A 21,574-nucleotide genomic window follows, 5' to 3' on the forward strand; every position below is an offset into this window, starting at 1 on the left:
CATTGGCACATGTGCACATAAGTGCCGTTGCTTCAGTTAGTGTGTCATTACCGGCGGGTCCCACGCGCATGTGCGGGAGTGACGTCATTGCGGCTCTGGCCAATCACAGCGCCGGAGCCGACGATACCCAGAAGTAACTCCAGGAGCGATGTCGCCAGCCAGAGTGGTATATGGGGACCGCTGCGTGGGCTTCGATCTAAAGTAAGTAATTCATAATGAGCTAGTATGCTGTGCTTACTAGCTCATTATGTCTTTGTCTTGCAGGGGTTTTTTTTGTTAGTGGGGTTTACGGTTTACAACCACTTTAAATGGATCTCTTGAAGAAAAATAATCTGAGCCTCAATTTTCTTTAAGTCAGAAAACACAAGTAATCTTTTGATTTTAGAGTTCAGACTCTGAGTTTTCCAAGACACTACGGATAAGTGCATAACGTTTTACTGCTAAAAAGAACCAAATTGGACAGCTGGCCATGTAACCATCTAATTAATACCAAAAGTAATGTAGCAGCAGTAATGTAGCAGTGAAAATAGTATGTGTAGGGTGTACAAAAACAGTAACTCCCAATCCCCCCACCCAGCCCATTCGAAAGGAGTACAGTGGGCTTTTTCCTAAAATTTGTGAAACTAGAAGGGGACGTGCCCCTGGAACCTCCCGTAGGGAGAGCTAGTAGACCCAGCAACATTAGAACAACCTAACAAACAACATACCCTAAGTAAGGAGGCTAACATAATAAACAGCATAAAAAATTAACACAGTATGGCAACACCACAGGTCAGCACCACTGGAGACATCATATTTGTGACAAAGCAAGCCAAATGATAGACAGGAGTAATGAGTGCCGGTAAAGGAACATTAATGTATTCATGAGGCGATTGAAGTGGATTGAAGACTTCATGCAAGATGGATGCTACAACTGCAGTAAATAAATAAAGCATTTAAAGTGTGGCGCTTACTTACTGCATAAGCAAATATTATCTCTAAAACATAAATAATGTTAATCTTGCTTATATAGCAAAAAGTCCAATGTGATGTCATTCCCAACACCAATATAAACAAATCTTTAACTGGTTGTCGCCCACCCACTGTCAAATTACAGTGGGGAGGTGTGGCTCTTGTTCTGGGATGACATCATATGACGGCGTCCCAGAATGTCCGCTCTTGCACGCACACGAGGGGAAGGAAGCGCGGAGATCGCAGCCGCACCGTGTTGCTAGGACACGGTGCGACCCCGATCTGTGGAAAGATTTGTGTCCAATCACAGCCGGTCACATGTATACAAGGAAGTGCCAGTAATCGGCGCTCCTTGCCTCACACTGACAGAGTGTGTGGCAAGGAGAGCCGATCAGCGGCATCTCCGTGCAGGGGGATATTTAGGAATGTAATCAGGGCATTGATCATCAGTGCCCAGATTACAATAGTGAAAAATAGTGTCACCATTCAGTCACCATACAGTGCCCACCAATGCTAGCGATCAGTGCCCACCAGTGGCAGCTATCAGTGCCCACCACTGACCACAAGTGCCATCAATCAGTGCCCATTAGCGATGCCAGTCAGTGATGGCAATCAGTGCCGCCTATCAGTGCTGCTCATCAATGCCCATCACTGCTGTCGATCAATGCCCATCAGTGCTACCCATCAATGCCCATCAGTGCCACCAGTACTGCCTATCCCTGCCACTTATCAGTGCCCACCAGTGCCGCCTATCAGTGCCCACTAGTGTCACCTATTAGTGCCCACCAGTGCTGCCTATCAGTGCCCACCAGTGCTGCCTAACAGTGCCCATCAGTGCTGCCTAGCATCGCTTATCAGTGCCACATATCAGTGTCAATAAGTACGGCATATTAGTGCCTCCTCATTAGTGCCACCTAATCAGTGCCCATTAGTGACACCTCATTAGTGCCCATAAGTGCCACCTCATCAATGCCCACCAGTTCAGCCTATCAGTGCCCATCATTGCCGCCTCATCAGCGCACATCAGTGAAGGTGAAAAATTACTTAGTTACAAAATTTACTGACAGAAAAAAAGTGAAAAACATATTTTTTTCAAAATTTTTGGTCTTTTTTTTGTAAAAAATAAAAAACCCAGCAGTGATTAAATATCTACCAAAAGAAAGCTCTATTTGTGTGAAGAAAATGATAAAAAATTTGTTTGGGTACAGTGTAGCATGACCTCGCAATTGTCATTCAAAGTGCGACAGCGCTGAAGGCTGAAAAATGGCTTGGGTAGGAAGAGGGTGTAAGTGCCTGGTAGGCAAGTGGTTAAAGTAACTCTTCTATTTAATCCATGTTCTCACCCAAACAAAAAGCACACTCACCAGAGATGTTTGACCCCTTTTTATAGGAAGGTCAAATTGCACTTTTTGCTCTCAGAGGCTCCTAGCACCTTAGGGTGAGGCACAATCTTCCTACAATATATAGGTATAAGCAGTGGCGGTGCGTCCATAAGGGCGCACAGGCGCCGCCCCCTCTCTCCAGCCACCCCCACTATGACCAATGGATAGATTCATGCATAGCATAAATCTATCCATGGCTGCCACTGCCACCCCCTATTCAGGCACCTGGCCCATTTTCAGGTGCCGGGCGCCTGAATTACAGCAGCATGGGGTGTTTTTGAAGCACCTGATTAGAGCCATAGGCTCTAATAGGCGTCAAAAAAGGTGACCTGCGAGCGCCATGCTTAGCGCTCCCAGTCCACCCAGGTGTGTTAGAAAAGCAAATGAATATTTGCTTTCCTAACACTGAACCGCCTCTCTGCCAATCAGGTGCTCGGGTCTGTTACCCATTACCTGATTGGCTGAAATAATAGGCACTATGATTGGATGCCTATCAGAAGGAGAGGACAGGTGGAGAGGATGGGAGGAGACGCATGGAGAACACCGATCGCTGCTGTCACCCACTGCCCCACCGAGACAGGGTAAGTGCCGGGCAGATGGCGAGTGGGCGGGGGGGTCACATGGTGGCATTCAATGGCACAGTGGCAGCATTTGATAGGCACAGTGGCAGCATTTGATGGGCACAGTGGTGGCATTCGATGGGAACAGTGGCAGCATTTGATGGGCACAGTGGCAGCATTTAATGGGCACAGCGGCAGCATTTCATGGGCACAGTGGCTGCAATTGATGGGCACAGTGGTGGCATTTCATGGGCACAGTGGCTGGAATTGATGGGCACAGTGGCTACGTTTGATGGCACAGTGGCTGCAATTGATGGGCACAGTGGCTGCGTTTGATGAGCACAGTGAGGTTGCAAATGATGTTTTTTTTTTGTGGAATTTTTCAGTTTGTGTGCGCCCCCTCAAAAATTTTGAGCACCAGCCACCACTGGGTATAAGTAAACTCATATGGTAAGCAAACAGGAGCCAGGATTTAAAAACTCATTGGGGGTTATTTACTAAAGGCAAATCCACTTTGCACTGAAAGTGCACTTGGAATTGCAGTCGCTGTAGATCTGAGGGGAAGATCTGAAATGAGGGGAAGCTCTGCTGATTTTATCATCCAATCATGTGCAAGCTAAAATGCTGTTTTTTATTTACCGTGCATGTCCCCCTCAGATCTACAGCGACTGCACTTCCAAGTGTACTTGCAGTGCAAAGTGGATTTGCCTTTAGTAAATAACCCCCATTGCGTAGAATTTATTAAAATATGGGGATCAATAAAACATCAATGGTTACACTCACTTGTATATGTGCATCAAATGCCAGTGTATACAGAGTGTGTGAGTAAACTCCACTCTGCCGCACCTGTCAAAAGCCGGTGTGCTTTCCAAACCTCGCTCTCAGCTCTCAGGCCAGATGTGATGTCATTTCACCAAGAATGGCATTTTCAGGAATGAACATTTATGCCGTGTACACACGGGCGGACTTTTTGACGGGACTGGTCAGACGGAACTAATCCGTCGGACAATCCGTTCATGTGTGGGCTTCATCGGACCTTCAGCGGACTTTTTCTGTTGAAAATCAGACGGACTTTAGATTTTCCTTTCCGCTGGAACTCCGCCGGACCCAGATCCTATCAGGAAATCCGCTCGTCTGTATGCTAGTCCGACGGACGAAAACCGACGCTATGGTAGCTATGGCTACTGGCTATAAACTTGCTTATTTTAGTCGGGTCGTACGTCATTACGTACGAATCTGTCGGACTTTGGTGTGATTGTGTGTGGGCAAGTCCGTTCGTTAGAGAGTCCGTCGAAAGTCCATCGTAACTCCATCGAAAGTCTGTCGGAAAGACCATTGGACCTTTGATGCCGAAAAGTCCGCCTATGTTTACACGGCATAACACAGATATTAGAAATGCTTTTTGGGGTCGTGGTTCATTTTCATCCCTTTTGGTGGGCTAGATTTTTTTCCACTTTAGCAAATAAACCAAGTTAGTTTCTTAGCTGTTTTCAGGTGTTCAGCTTCTTGCCGAGGAAGCCAAAATAAAAGTTAAAGCACTAGAGCAAACAAATTTAGGGGCCAAGGGAAATCATAAAGCAGAGCAGGTGGCCAAAAGAGCCACTCTACAGACCTGGACACTTGGGTTTGTGCAGCTCACAGATTCTACTCCTAGTTCTGTCCCAGTGGAGCTGGGATTATGAAACTTGAAGAATAAGTACTCCAGATCGAGAAGAACAAGTGGTTCACATTGGAGCTCCTGATGAAACAGGACTTTGGACAAATGGTGAGTTTTTATGTCTACTAGCCACACTTTACCCCATGATGGCCAGCTTGGCACCTGGACACATCAGTAAAAACCAGGTATGGCTGGCTCAATAAATGACCATTAGATATTACTAGGTTTCATGAAACTAACAAATATAATTCTCAATCTCGTGCAGCTAATGCTAATGCACATGTGCCACCACACACACACGAGCTCAGGCCAGTAATCAGTGTACCTTCACACTTAAGTGACAAAGTAGATATTTGTCAGCACACCATGGATCGACACTAAGTAGCGTCCAAACGGATTATTTATTTCATGATCACAACACAAGGAGAGTGCAACATTTCGGACTCACGCAGGACCCCTTCATCAGGCATGTGATAAATGCGGGGTAACAGTGAAAGAATTTAAATAACCATCAACCAATCAGAAAAGAGTAAAAAACAAAGCTCCACCCACCCCTTAACAAGTATGACATCACAAGTCCCGCCAAAGGCTTAGAAAGATAAGCACAATATCACAGATTTAGGAAAAACGTATGAGAAAAGGGGTTTGCCAAATAACATACTATCACTAACCTGTGTATTGTCAAGATGGACTTGATAATGTGGATCCTTAGACCCCTTTCACACTGCGGCGCTTTGCAGGTGCTACAGCGCTAAAAAAAGCACGTGTAAAGCGCCCTGAGAGAGCCGGAGGGCTTTCACACTGGATCGGTGTGCTGGCAGGACGGTAAAAAAAGTCCTGCTAGCAGCATCTTTGGAGCGGTGAAGGAGAGGTGTGTATACTGCTCCTTCACCGCTCCTGCCCATTGAAATGAATGGGGCAGCGCGTCTATACCGCCAGCAAAGCGCTGCTGCAGCAGCGCTTTGCAGTGGTTTTAACCCTTTCTTGGCCACTAGCAGGGGGGTAAATCCACCCCCACTAGCGGCTGAATACCGCCGCTAAAATGACGGTAAAGCGATGCTAAAAATAGCACAGTTTTACAGCTGGCGCCCGCACCGCCCCAGTGTGAAAGGGGCCTTAGTGTCTGTGAGAACTGACCTATTGCTAGAGAGCATCTGATCTGGAGATCAGCCTCAGTGCGGGGATCAATAGTTGCAGGTCAGCTTGGATCACAACAGCGATCACCGGCCGTGCAGGCACGATGCGTCGGCGGTAACCAAGCAATGGGGCGCTGCAGTGCTGGGACTGCCGATGTCATGGAAACATGTGACATCGGCAGACCCCGCCCATCTATGCAGGTTGCGTTCAATCAAGAACAAAGGGAGTGGAGAAGAGAAGTGATTGTGAAGAGCGTGAGTGAGTAGAAGCAGTGATAGAACAAGGAAAGGAGAACAGGAAGTGAAAAAAGAAAAAAGAAAGAAAGAGAAACATGAAGGGAAGAAAAAGATTGGGACCAAGGAGTATTGGAAAACAAAGAGAGATGTGAATAAATATGGATTAGTAAAGCAGGTCAAGAAAAGGAAGAGGATGTAGGGGAGGGAGAAGAGAGATATTCATAATGAAAAGGAAACTAATCAGAATAATAATGATAAGAAATAAACAAATAAAATAAAATGAAAATACACGTAGGTGCACACGTTCACATGCATGGGTGCATGCCTGCACATGCCCAGTGCTAAGAAGGGTGCCAAGCTGTATATTTAAAAGAGACCTTGATGTGTGCAAATCGCTGGATGTTCTTCAGCTGCCTATGATCTGTGTTCATGTGCTCCTGCTAACCGATTTCCCACTGGTGACTAAGCTTACTCTTGACCTTGCTCTGTGGAGTATAACTTGTCTGTGTGAACATGTTTATGGAATGGTCATTGGTATAGCCAGTGGCAAATGCTATTATTATTATAGTAATAGAAAGGTAATGTGGCGCTTACTAAAAAAAACAAGTAATTAAAACGTTTCAATCATTAAAAACCCTCAAGACGTACACTCACTGTCAACCACATATTGTGCAATCACGCCTATTAAGGGTAACCCAGACTTTCCTCCTGGCATGGAAGGAGCTTTCTTAACAGCAGAATTGCCTTATGCAGAAATGCAGGCTAAGCATTTCTTTTCCACGGGAAGGTTTCTCCGACAGGGTGAACTGGCAGCCTTGTCTAAGACAAAGTTTTTCCCCTTCTAGGCTTATATCCAATTGAAACATTTCCTGGATAGTCCAACAAACAAAGAATACTTTACAAAAACTCCCAGGGTCCTGGAATCACTATGCTCTAGCTCCTCTCCCCAGAGCTATTTAATCTCAGGGCTTTTTACACCACAATGTTTGGGGAGCCTTATGCCTCCTTGAGATTGGAACATGCCTTTTGGGAAACGGAGCTGGACATAGTGATTGATAAAACCGCCTGGGATTGGGTGCATTTATACATACACAAGGGCTCTTTGAATGTCCATACTCAGGAGAATGGTTACAAAATCAAGACGAGGTGGTGTAGAACACCAGAACTGCTCCATAAATTTATCCCGGCTGTCTCAGACCAATGTTGGAGGTGTGAACAGGGTTTAGGCACGTTCCTCCATATTTGGTGGACATGCCCATTGATTCAGCTGTACTGGCGTAAGGTGCATGAAGTGACGACTGAGATATCCTCGCTGTCCTTGGAATTTGCACCAGCACAATACCTCCTTCACATCTCCAAAATCTCCCGCAAAAAATATTAATTGCTATGCATATGATCAACGCAGCTAGGCTGTGTCTGCCGGTTCATTGGAGGTCCAAGTCACCCCCTACCATAAAGGAATCGGTGGCATGGGTCAACCAGATAGCAGCGATGGAGGAGCTGATTTACACTGCAGAAGACAGAATAACATGCTTTTCAGTGATATGGGCATCTTGGCAAAGGTACAATGAGGGTTGCAATATTTCTTGCAGTACATGGGAATCATTGGGGAGGGTAGCTGGTGGCGTTTCCACCCCCTCCTCAAGTATTCCCCTCTCAGTGACCCACTCAACCCCCCCCCCCCACATCTCCCTCTCCCTCCCCTTTCCACTCTGTCCTTTCTCTCTTCACTTCTCTCTTCACTTCTCTCTTTCCCTTATCCTTTCCTTTCTTTTTTTTCTTCCTTCCTTATTTCACTCTACAAAAAGCACTAGAGTTGAGTGCCAACCTAGTAGTCAGATGCCCCTCCCAATCACTACTTATCTTAGAGTACTTACAGAAGATTATCAAATTCTGTGCTATGAAGTCTCCCATTTCATTGTACATCAAGCAAGTTTGTAATACACGACGATGTGCCTTCCTAAAAGATTACTCTCTACCACTATAAGTGTTTTTATGTGACCGTGGTTTCAGTGTACGTAGAGAAAACATATGTGGGTTCCTACTGTCTTCTCATTTGAGCTCAATGTATTCCCTTAGAAGGAACCAGGCACTTATATCTCGGTTATATGTATTATGGTACTACTTGTATTATCTTTAAAAATCTAAATAAAAACTTTTGTGGTAAAAAAAAACCTCAAGACAATAATTATCTTTGGAAGTTCCAATGGGATAAATCCAAAAATATGTAGTGTCCTTAAATTAATCTCTCATCAAAATTGTATAGCCAAAGATTAGCAAACCAGTGCTATAACAATTAATGAATAACCGCCTTCCAAGCAATAGTCCACAAAGAAGTAGCTAGCCACTCCCAGACAAAATCCAATTCAATATTGTGTCCAGGCCATAGCAATAGAATAATATATGAATAAAAAATCAATTAAAAATAAGGCATCAAGAGCATATAATAAAGGTGCAAAGAATAAATATCCATGTGCAGAAAAAAACATTTTCTATGTAAAAAATTAATACTAACATACCAAAAAATATTGGAAAAAAAGCAAGTATATAAAATCACTTGCTAAAAATAAATACACTGAAAACCTGAAAAATAAATACACTGAAATCCTAAAAAATAAAAAAATATTGAATAAAAATCCAAGTGCAAATAAGCAATATGTGCAAAGTAGCAATACTAAAAATATAAATAAAGATCCAACTGCAAAATAAGCAATCTGTGCAATTTTTGGATTTATTTGATTGTTTTTTCACAATTTGTGGACTTATTTGATTCTTTTTCCATGAATCTGATAATCATTATATTTTATTTTTTGAGCACTTTGTTGGGATATTTTGGACATTATATATATTGTTAGCTCCAGTATTTTTCCTTTTTTTTGCACATTATTGCTTCTTTGCACATGTGTGGCACAATTTATTTATTGCTGCAGTTTTTTTGCTACACTTGCACATGATTGTTTATTTGCACTATTTTAGTGTTTGCACAATTAGTTATTGTTGTGTTTTTTTCAATATTGCTACTTTGCACAGATTGCTTATTTTGCACTTGGATCTTTATTTATATTTTTATTATTGCCCCATGCCCCACAGCTACTATCCTTTGTTCCACTTGACCTTCCCTTCTAGATTGTAAGCTCTAAGGAGCAGGGCCCTCTGATCCCTCCTGTATTGAATTGTATTGTAATTGTACAGTCTTCCCCGATGTTGTAAAGCACTGCACAAACTGTTGGCGCTATATAAATCCTGTATAATAATAATAATAGTATTGCTACTTTGCACAGATTGCTTATTTGCACTTGGTTTTTTATTCAATATCTTTTAGGATTTCAGTGTATTTATTTTTCAGGTTTTCAGTGTATTTATTTTTAGAAAGTGATTTTATATACTTGCTTTTTTTGCAATATTTTTTGGTACGTTAGTATTAATTTTTTATATAGAAACATTTTTTTTCTGCACATGGATATTTATTCTTTGCACCTTTATTATGCTCTTGATGCCTTATTTTTAATAGATTTTTTATTCATATATTATTCTATTGCTATGACCTGGACGCAATATTGAATTGGATTTTGTCTGGGAGTGGATAGCTACTTCTTTGTGGACATTATTGCTTGGAAGGCGGTTATTCATTAATTGTTATAGCATTGGTTTGCTAATCTTTGGCTATACAATTTTGATGAGAGATTAAATTAAGGACGCTACATATTTTTGGATTTATCCCATTGGAAGTTCCAAAGATTATTATTGTCTTGAGGGTTTTTGATGATTGAAACATTTTAGTTATTTAGTTTTTTTTAGTAAGGGCCACATTACCTTTCTATTATTATCTTTATTCAGTGGGAGAACACCCTTTACGTTGGCAACTACTTTTTAGGCTTTATTTATTCATTTCTTCCCCTGTGGTTTGCGCATTAGTTCCCCTTTCTTTATACTCTATTATTATAGGTACTGCCCTTGGGGAACTTACAATCTAAGATCCCCTAAATCATATCCATACACATACTAGGGCCAATTTAAACAGGGGCCAATTAATCTACCAGCATATCTTTGTGGTATGGGAGGAAACCAGAGTCCCTGAAGGAACCCACGCAGGGACAAGGAGAAGATGCAAACTGAAGGCAGATAGTGCTGTGGTTGGGATTCAAACCGATGACCCTAGTGTTGATAGGCAGAAGTGTTAACCACTTAGCCACTGTGCTGGCCCTTTCTACTGCAAAGGCCACAACAACAAAAAATTGTCTAAAATAGTAAGTCCCAGAAACTACAAAGAATGACAGAGGAACTCAAAGAGACTTCACAAGGGTATGCATTCTGATTACAACAGGCATTTCATATCACCTACTGTCCACAAGGTAGTGGAAAAGTAGAACGACCTAATGGAGTTCTGAAAAACAGAGTAACTAAATTGGTGTCAGAAAGTAGGAAACTGAGGCCTAATTGTCTCCCAGTAACCTTTTATTAAGTTTGAATGGCACCCAAGGGGAATATTGGACTTTCTTCTGTTTGACAGTGTGTCATGAACTTGCTTATATTTTTCTCTGCAGCTGAAGGCCCAGCCCTCGGATCTCACTGAGCATGTTGCTGATCTCCAAAGATCTTTGACTAAAACTCATTTATGTGTTTTCTCCCCTATTCCAGATCCTAACAGTTTAAAAGGATCTCATAAACTAAAGCCAGATGACTGGGTGGTTATTAAAAGATATACAAGGAACATAGGTGTGTGCAGCCTATTGCATTAGGGTGTGACCCCAAAGCTCAAACACATGGTACCAATCATTGTGTTCATCCAGCAAGGTAAGAGGCCGGTAAATGAAATTACCACTTCCCCCACTCATTCTGAAACATCATCTGTGATTGCTGGCGGGAGAGGAGGGAAGCCAGCAGCACTGTGGGAGGGGGCCCCAGGCAGTATGGGGTGATTGGGGTGCATGCCAGTGGTGTATTTAGGTTTTGTGCTGCCCTGGGCCTGACTAAACTCGTGCATCCTTTAATTTAAATATGACCAACCCCTTCCTGTCAATACCACACCCCTTCCTTCTTAAGACCTGCCCTGTCAACTGTAAACCACACCCCTTCCCTTTTAGGCTCCACCTTTTCCTCTTAGAGCTCCACCTCTTCCTCTCTGTACATTAAGCCCAGGTTCACATTAGTTCAGCTGAACTCGCACGATTTCAAACCAGCAATGCAGTCCCACTCTGGGGGCAATTTGACAGACATCTGTGCGGGTTCCTGCACAAATGTCTATTCAAATCACTCCTGAGTACAGGAACTACCTTTGGGTATTAGTGTGGTGCCGCAAAGCCAGTGTCACACCGGTTCGAACGGTGCTGTTGTTGGAAATAGCTGCCGATTTGGCATGCATTTTGACATGTCAATTCCCATGCCAAATCAGCCCAATGTAAATGTGGGCTTAAAGTGGGTACCAAGTGCAGCCTCATCAGTGCCCATCAATGCAGCCTCACCAGTGCCCATCAGTGCAGCCTGATCAGTGCCCATTAAAGCAGCCTCACCAGTGCCCATCAAAGCAAACTCACCAGTGCCGCCTCATCAATGTCCATTAAAGCAGCCTCATTAGTGCCCATCAAAGCAGCAGCCTCACCAGTGCCCATCAGCACAGCCTGATCAGTGCCCATCAGCACAGCCTGATCAGTGCCCATCAATGCAGCCTCACCAGTGCCCATCAAAGCAGCCTCGCTAGTGCCGCTCCATCAGTGTCCATCAAAGCAGCCTCACCAGCACCCATCAAAGCAGCCTCATCAGTGCCCATCAAAGCAGCCTCACCAGTGCCATCTCATCAGTGCCCATCAAAGCAGCCTCACCAGCGCCAATCAAAGCAGCCTCATCAGTGCCTATCAAAGCAGCCTCATCAGTGCCCATTAAAGCAGCCTCACCAGTGCCCATCAAAGCAGCCTCACCAGTGCCCATCAATGCAGCCTCATCGGTGCCTATCAATGCAGCCTCATCAGCGCCCATCAGTGCAGCCTCACCAGTGCCCATCAGCGCAGCCTCATCAGTGCCCAACAATACAGCCACACCAGTGCCCAAATAGGTGGTGAGGAGGCAGCATATTGCTGCCTCCTCTGCCTGCCAATTGCCTCTGAAAAGAAATCTGTGTGGATTGCTTTTCAGAGGAGTGCCAGTCTTTTTCAATCAGAGCAGCAGAGGGGAGCATTAGTGTAATTGTCTAGGGAGAAGGTGGTGTTTAGACTTACTCACCAACTTTCCAGCCTCTAGTGTGCAAGTACTCTGATTTGCCACCTGTCCTGCACACCTTAACATATACACATACATTAACATACACACAGAAAGTGTGTCTGTGTGTGCATTGGGGGTGTAGTATGGACGCAGTTGATGGGGTAGGCACAACAGAGATTGGATAGATCATAAGGAAGCGGGGCAAAATCATTTGACTTTTCAGCAAACTACGTTCACTCCGAATAGAGACGTGTGGTTAAAGAGACAAAAGAAAAAGGAAATATCCGTCAGTCTTAAATGAAGTTAGCAATAAAATCCAGACTGATCTATAGTGAGAAATTACACTTTTCTTCATATGTCAGAAGTAGGGATGAGCTTCGAGTTCGACTCGAACATCAGCTGTTCGCCAGTTCGCCGAACAACGAACAATTTGGGGTGTTCACGGCAAATTCGAAAGCTGCGGAACACCCTTTAAAAGTCTATGGGAGAAATCAAAAGTGCTAATTTTAAAGGCTTATATGCATGGTATTGTCATAAAAAGTGTTTGGGGATCTGGGTCCTGCCCCAGGGGACGAGGATCAATGCAAAAAAAGTTTTAAAAACTGCGTTTTTCTCGGGAGCAGTGATTTTAATCATGCTTAAAGTGAAACAATAAAAGTGTAATATCCCTTTAAATTTCGTACCTGGGGGGTGTCTATAGTATGCCTGTAAAGTGGCGCATGTTTCCCGTGTTTAGAACAGTCCGAGAGCATTTCAAAGGAAAAAAAGTCATTTAAAACTACTCGCGGTTATAATGAATTGTCGGTCCGACAATACACATAAAAATTCATTGATAAAAACAGCATGGGAATTCCCCACAGGGGAACCCCAAACCAAAATTTAAAAAAAAATTACGTGGGGGTCCCCCTAAATTCCATACTAGGCCCTTCAGATCCAGATATTAAGGGGAACCCCAGCCAAAATGAAAAAAAAAAATTGCGTGGGGTTCCCCTCCAAATCTATACAAGGCCCTTCAGGTCTGGTATGGATTTTAAGGGGAACCCCGCGCCAAAATAAAAAAAATGGCGTGGGGTCCCCCCAAAAATCCATACCAGACCCTTATCTGAGCACGCAACCTGGCAGGCCGCAGGAAAAGAGGGGGGGACGAGAGAGCGCACCCCCTCCTGAACCATACCAGGCCACATGCCCTCAACATTGGGAGGGTGCTTTGGGGTAGCCCCCCAAAACACCTCATCCCCATACTGATTTTTTTTGACAGTTTTTTTGTGAAATGGCAGGGGTATACTTGTACCCCCTTACCATTTTACACAGGGGGGAGGGCCGGGATCTGGGGGTCCCCTTGTTAAAGGGGGCTTCCAGATTCCGATAAGCCCCCCGCCCACAGACCCCCACAACCACCGGGCAAGGGTTGTGGGCATGAGGCCCTCGTCCCCATCAACATGGGGACGAGGTGTTTTGGGGGGCTACCCCAAAGCACCCTCCCAATGTTGAGGGCATGTGGCCTGGTACGGTTCAGGAGGGGGGGGCGCTCTCTCATCCCCCCTCTTTTCCTGTGGCCTGCCAGGTTGTGTGCTCGGAAAAAGGGTCTGGTATGGATTTTTGGGGGGACCCCACGTCATTTTTTTAATTTAATTTTGGCGCGGGGTTCCCCTGTGGGGAATTCCCATGCCGTTTTTATCAATGAACTCTTATGTGTATTGTCGGACCGGCAATTCATTAATAGCCGCGAGTAGTTTTAAATGACTTTTTTTCCTTTGAAATGTAATTTTGCTGTCATACTGTTCTAAACACGGGAAACATGCACCCCTTTACAGGCATATTATAGACACCCCCGGCTACAAAATTTAAAAGGATAGTACACTTTTATGCCCCATACACACGGTCGGATTTTCCGACGGAAAATGTGTGATACGACCTGGTTGTCGGAAATTCCGACCGTGTGTAGGCTCCATCACACATTTTCCATCGGATTTTCTGACACACACAGTTTGAGAGGAGGATATAAAATTTTCCGACAACAAAATCCGTTGTCGGAAATTCCGATCGTGTGTACACAAATCCGACGAACAAAGTGCCACGCATGCTCAGAATAAATAAAGAGATGAAAGCTATTGGCTACTGCCCCGTTCATAGTCCCGACGTACGTGTTTTACGTCACCGCGTTCAGAATGATCGGATTTTCCGACAACTTTGTGTGACCGTGTGTATGCAAGACAAGCTTGAGCCAACATCCGTCGGAAAAAATCCTAGGATTTTGTTGTCGGAATGTCCGAACAAAGTCCGACCGTGTGTACGGGGCATTATTGTTTCACTTTAAGCATTATTAAAATCACTGCTCCCGAAAAAACAGCAGTTTTTAAAACTTTTTTTTGCATTGATCCATGTCCCCTGGGGCAGGACCCGGGTCCCCAAACACTTTTTATGACAATAACTTGCATATAAGCCTTTAAAATTAGCACTTTTGATTATTCATGTTCGTGTCCCATAGACTTTAATGGTGTTCGCGTGTTCAAACAAATTTTTTACCTGTTTGCAAGTTCTGGTGCGAACCGAACAGGGGGGTGTCAGAAGGCAGCATTAGCCATAACAGGTAGCTATGAAAGGTTAACCAATATATACAATCAGACACTAAGGTATTTAATGCCATTTAAACCAGAAGCACCAGCCTGCAGATGTTAAGTTGTAAAGAGTTAACAATTTAGGTAAGCAGCAGTGTACATGTGTCCATTGGATCAGAGTAGAGAAGCACAGTCCTCTCCTAGCACCAGGGACACAGAGGGTTAATTACCAGAGAGTCCCTATTTCAGATAACAGGGGGATAGGAGAAACAAAGCTGGAAAGCTGGAGCACAGATAAGCCGGATCCATATTTTACTCTCACCCCCTCCAAGTCAGATATACAGAATGTACAGTCAGGTGCGCTGCTGAAGCCACAATCCGATGTGCACCTGGGGTCACAACAGAGGAAGAGAAACTGACCAACTGTCTCTCTGCTCTCCCGTCTGTGTGTAAGGGAAGGGGAGGGGGGAACTGTCATCACACGCTCTATGAGAGAGACACTCTCCGCACGCTGCAGCCAGCAACCCCGGCAGTGAGCTGATTCGGGAGTGGGGGGCTTTTTCATGCAGGGGTGGCTTTTTTCCCGCACCCCCCTCCTGCATCCTGCCCTAGGCCTAGGTCTTATCGACCTAGGCCAAGACACAGCACTGGTGCATGCCTATGACAAGGAAAAGTTTGGAGCCAAGTTTTGTTTTTCTTTAGGATGCAAAGCCTGGGATACTAATTCATGCATTCAAGTGCTTTAATTGTAGGCAATGAAAAAATGTACTTTATAACCTATGCATATATGTGATTTCAACAGTGGTTCAGCCAAGATGAAGTCAATTTGTCTTTTATCTGTCCTTCATTTTATGTGGACTTGTCTGTTTTAGCTATACTGAATTCTAAATACTTGTTAGTTGTTGTACGGATGAGTCTGTTTGTACACCTATGGTTAAAGGAGTTGTAAAGGTAGAAGGTTTTTTTCTAGGTTTCTACTTCTATGCATTACAATAAAAAGCCTTCTGCATGTAGCAGCCTCCCCAACACCCCTCTAATACTTACCTGAGCCCCATCTCTGTCCAACGATGTCCACAAGTCCCTCGGCCATCCAGGACTCTCCTTCCTGATTGGCTGAGACACAGCAGCGGTGGCATTGGCTCCTGTTAATCAAAGTCGGCTAGCCAATTGGGAAAGATAGGGGGTGGGGCCGGAAAGGCAGCTCTGTGTCTGAATGGATACACGGAGCTGCAGCTCGGCTCGGGTGTCCCCATAACAAGCTGCTTGCTGTGGGGGGCAGTAAACAGGAGGGAGGGGCCAGGAGAAGAAAAGAGGGACCCAAGAAGAGGAGGATCCAGGCTTCTCTGTGCAAAACCACTGCACATAGGAAGTAAGTATAACATGTTTTTTTTTTTTGTAAATGAGACTTCACAATTACTTAAATTCTGACCAAAGGATCTGGGCATATAGCTAATTACTCTGTAAATATTTTTATCTTTTTTTTGTTTTAATGTAAGTTACAATAAAAGGTCTTTGGGAAAAATATTTTATCTCTTCAAATGTAGGCAGTGGTTACCTCCATCCCTAATAAATCTGAATAAAAATAGTTTAAAGCCTTTCATGGAACTTTCTCGTCAAACATAGAATAAATAAAAGCACGTATTAAAAAAATACAAAAATATTTTCCTTTATTCATAACACATCATATTATTCACCACTATGATAGGTGTTTTTTTGTTGTTTTGTTCAAAACAGTATGTATATTAACAGAAAAATTTGAGGATCAATGTTACAAAAATATACTTGACAGTGGTTCGACCAGTTGTTATACACCAACTGGGATGCGCCCTCCACAGTGCGCTTCAACTGGAACTTATCCAACACATTTTAAAAATACATTAAAACATGTTCTCCATCAGCGAAGTACCACACTACAAATTAATAACATTGCCATCAATGCATGAATATTCAATTGTGGTTAATACATTTCTAAGATGTATCACCTATACCAACTTACATCATGCAAAGCTGCAGCTCCACCTGTGATCTAGAAAGAAAAATTCATCTTTTGAGGGTCCCTCCAACGAAACATGTTAGGGTGGAACAAGGCTTTGTATGTGTATTGACTGGCAGAATTCAGTGGTGCATCAGGCAGTGTCTCTTCTCACAGCACAGCCAGCGGTGTGTGAGAAACAGGTGGTAGCGGTCTCTACTCACTTCTGTGGTCCACTGTGGATATATTGGATGCTTTGTTGCCCATTTGAAATTTGAGTGTAATGGCTATTTAATAATAAAACATTTTTAACCCTACAGTTTCATGCTATGTATAGCTTTATTCCCTGTGTGCTCGTTGCTGGAGAGATCACATGCACACATCTAAATACAGCTCACTGATTGAAGAGGTGGATTCATCTTTTGGGATCTCATGAGCCAAATGCCATATCTATGAAAGCATGGCAATACCCTTTGGGGAGTGCAGATCCATGTGTGGGGTGGAAGACAGCACATGGTGATTTGGTATGGAATTTTAAGGGTGGATATTATATATACGATCACTATTAAACAGAAATGAAGAAAGAAATTTTGCTACAATTGTTTCAATTTTCGAACACTTTATTACTTTGTGAACAGTTTCAGCTCATCTTTGGACACTGTTGAGTTTATTGGTGTTTATGTCTACTTTTATAATTATTTATTATTATTTTTGAAGCCACATTATTACACAATTTTGGGTCATACAATATTTTTTTCTATGGCACATTAATAAGGGGACAATTATGCACTTAGTGCCATATTGAACTAGATTTTGTTTTTTGTGTGTGTTTTAAGGCAAATCTATAGTCTAAAGGTAAACATGCTGAGTCATAATGAATAACCTTCTAGCATTGCTAAAAATGCAATAGACAAAATCTTAAAACCATATCATACTATGTATTAATTAATAATTGTTCGATTTATTGTAAAACTCTTTTCTCCATTAAATATGTTTTAGTGTTACGTTCTGGTCTCCATAAGATAATGTAACATTTGGGGAGAAATATACAACCTAAAACCCCGGCACTGGAGCTCAGTATGGCGAATATCTCTACAGCCACCATGTACTTTCCTCTGGTGCTCAGATAGGCCGGGATCATGGCAATCCACACACTGCAGAACACCAGCATGCTGAAGGTGATATATTTGGCCTCATTAAAACTGTCTGGTAAAGACCTCACTGTGAAAGCCAGAACAAAACTTACAGCTGCCATAAACCCCATATAACCAAGAACAGAATAAAACCCAATAGCTGACCCTTCATTACACTGAACGATGATCTTGTCCTGATAAGAAGAGGTGTCCAGTTCTTTGAAGGGAGGAGAGACTGACAGCCAGATGATACAAATTATAACTTGAATTGATGAACATGAGATGACTAAGGCATTAGAAAGTTTGGTTCCTAGCCAGTGTTGCCACAAACTGCCAGGTTTGGTGACTTTAAATGCTACACAAACTATAATGGTTTTTGCAAGAACACAAGAGATGGAAATCGTGAAGAGGATTCCAAATGAAACTTGGCGTAACAAGCAGGTTATATCATTAGGGCATCCAAGGAATAAGTAAACACAGAGGAAACTCAGCATGATGGAGATCAGAAGGGTGAAGCTCAGGTTCCTGTTGTTGGCTTTTACAATGGATGTGTCTTGGTGTGAAATAAAGAGCAGTAATATCAGTCCAGTCATAGCACAAAGAATGGAGGAGAACAAGGCAAAGACCATTCCTAGAAGGTCATTAGAGTAAGACAGGAAATTCAGCAGTTTCGGGACACAGCGATCCTTCTTCTCATTGGGCCATTCATCATATCTGCATTGTTGGCAATTTTCACTGTCTGGAAGATAAAAAAAGGACACATAAATAATGTTCCATATCATTCAGTGATGTATAGTTGATATTATTCATTTGACTAGAAGGTTGGTTTCCTTAACAGTTTTGTATGGCTTAGCAATTTTCTAAATAAATAAACATCAATGGGTCTTCAGTCCAAATGTATTCATGCGTATTGAATGTTTGTAAGAACAAGTGTCTGGGGAAAAGTATTTGTCTTGTTCTAGGCTATTCTCTGGGTACCAGGCTTGTGGAAAGGGACAATCAATAAAAATTGGAAGTATAAATTAGTCCATAAAAAGTCCATAAAAAAGTCCATAGAAAGTCCATAATAATCCATATAGATCCCACAAAGATGGTAGCTTTGTGTAGGAGCAAGAAGACAGCTCTGGAGGAGGACACTGAAAGAGAACACAAGCGCCTACTAAGTGTAGGTTTCGAAAACTTTACTAGGTTAAAAAAGGGCATTACTCACAAAAGTGATAAAATCACAGGCACATAGGTAGTGACACTGCACATCTGACCCTCTGTGTCATCTTGGACTGGGGGAACATACATCAGATGGTACAGGTTGACTGAACCAGGCTCGGTGTCTGCGGTCTGGTGAGCCAGTGGTTTCCGGGGCTTCAGACCGTCGGCTTGAAGGAGTGCGTGATCCGCAAATCAGTTGTTGGCTTCCTCGTGTCAGATTCTGAAGTGACATCACACCAGCCCCGCTGTGCGTTCCATGAGATCCGGAAGCACCAGAAACCATCGACTCACCAGACCACGCACCCCGAGCCTGGTACGGTCAACCTTTACCATCGGACGTATGTTCCCCCAGTCCAAGATGACGTAGATGTGCAGTGTCACTACCTATGTGCCTGTGATTTTATCACTTTTGTGAGTAACAATCCTCTTCAACCTATTAACGTTTTCCAAAGCTATACTTAGTAGGTGCTTGTGTTCTCTTCCAGTGTTCTCCAGGGTCTCTGCCTCCTGCTACTGTCAATCACAGCCAGTGAGCCAATGAGGAGAGAGTGGGCTGAGCCGTGCTCTGTGTCTGAGTGGGCAGAAAGAGCATCAGCTCGAGATGAGCCTGCTTGGTTGCCCCAATAGCAAGCTGCATGCTATGGAGGGACTTGGCAAGAGGGAGGGGCCAGGAGCGCCAGTGGAGGATCCGAGAAGAGGAGGCTACTTGGTGCAAAACCTTTTCACAGAGCAGGTAAGTATAACATGTTTGTTATTTAAAAAAAAAAACATCCTTTAATATTACTTGAAGTCAATTGGAGCCATAAGTTAAAAACAGCTCTCGCCATTTTCTGCGCTAATAGGCAAGGGATTGCCAAACAAATGGCATGAGGGGCTGGATACTTCCCTGGGGGACACGTGCCGATGCAATAATATATTTTTTATTCTGTTTGATGCAGAGCATACATTTTAGTCATTCTTAATGTGAATCATTATAAATGCAAAACTCCAATAAATAACATGTTTGGACCTACTGTGCAACACTTAAAAGACAAAAGTGTGTTTAAATTGCCAACAAAATGACAACTCTCAGGTTCCATCTATCTATTCCAGACTCTTATCCCTTCAGGTATGATATGGATTTTAGGAAACAAACAAATGGCAACTGCCCCAACCTATAACTGGCTTTAACAGCAAGGAGCACATGGAAGGGTGACGCATTTTAAACAAAACCAATGACAAATTCCCAGCTCATTTACCAGCCAGCTTGCAAAAAAACAAAGTGTCCTGTCTAACAGTTCATGTTAAAAACAGGGGTTTAGTTTGCACATATTTGTAAGCTGCAGAGGCTGCAACAAGACACCCCAATATTATCTGCAGTCCTAACTGTATAAATGTTGAGAGCCTCCATAGTAGGAGCACATAAATAATAATGGATAGATTGAAGGCAGGTAAGCCTGGAGTGAGCCCAGTCCTCCTTAAAGGCACATGGGTGCACTGGACACCCAGCAAACAGCACAATGGCAGCAAAATTGTCCAGTGCCCCCACTCACCAAATAACCAATGGTATAAAAAAACAGCAACTGCCCCAACCTATAACTGGCCTTAACAGCAAGGAGCATATAGATGGGCGATGCATGTCAAGCAAAAACAAAGAAAAATTCCCAGCTCTGCGTACCATTTTAAGAGAGAACCCCATGCAAAAAATACATTTTTTTTTACTATTATTATTACTATCAAGCAATAAAAATCTTTAAATCACACAAGGTTTAAAACCACAAGCTGATTTACTGTGGACAATTTATAGCTGTATTTACATATCTTATTCATGAACAATTGTGTTAATTTTCCATAAAAATGCCAGAAGAATATGAAAATAAAGCACATTATAAATCTCTACATGTTCCGTGAATACCCATTTATTTCTTAAAGATTGGATTCTACTGACATGGCTCCTACAATCTAAAAAAAACAAAATTTCAAAATGTGAACTTACCAATAGTATTGGAACAAGCTATACTTGAAAGACATTGAATGCTATTCCAACCCCTGTAATTTGGTCATGAACTCACTACTTACAATTTAAAGGGTAATGCCGCGTACACACGGTCGGACTTTTCACCTGCAAAAGTCCGACGGACGCCGCCGGACTTGGTCACTTGGACAATCCGACCGTGTGTGGTCTCCATCGGACTTCCGACGGACCGTTTCGGGCGGAAATCCGACGTACTTTAGATTTGAAGCCTGCTTCAAATCTTTACGTCGTACCTCCGCCGGACTCAGTTCCTGACGGAAAGCATGTTCGTCTGTATGCTAGTCCGAAGGACCAGATATGACGGAGGAGCAGGTTACTGCATCTCGCGCTCGCTGCAATAGGAAAAACTAATTTTCCCATTGCGGCGAGCGCGGGGGGCATCCCAGGCCCTTAGGTCTGGTATGGAACTTTAAGGAGAACCCCCTACGCCGAAAAACCGGCATGGGGGTCCCCCCAAAATCCATACCAGACCCCGATCCGAGCACGCAGCCCGGCCGGTCAGGAAAGGGGGTGGGGACGAACGAGCGCCCCCCCCTCCTGAACCGTACCAGGCCGCATGCCCTCAACATGGGG

The 21,574-nt window shown here is 43.4% G+C and overlaps 1 protein-coding gene across 1 annotated transcript in view; it reads right to left on the reverse strand.

The window, feature by feature from the left end:
• Positions 1-17,609: 17,609 nt before the first annotated feature.
• The window catches only part of LOC141141102 (vomeronasal type-2 receptor 26-like), an 88,917-nt gene continuing 84,952 nt past the window's right edge, over positions 17,610-21,574 (reverse strand). The window contains exon 7 of the mRNA XM_073628811.1: positions 17,610-18,520. Coding sequence (XP_073484912.1) covers positions 17,610-18,520 — 911 coding nt within the window. The remainder of the gene's footprint in view (positions 18,521-21,574) is intronic.

The sequence above is a fragment of the Aquarana catesbeiana genome, linkage group LG04 (assembly GCF_042186555.1).
Source record: "Aquarana catesbeiana isolate 2022-GZ linkage group LG04, ASM4218655v1, whole genome shotgun sequence".
Taxonomy (NCBI): domain Eukaryota; kingdom Metazoa; phylum Chordata; class Amphibia; order Anura; family Ranidae; genus Aquarana; species Aquarana catesbeiana.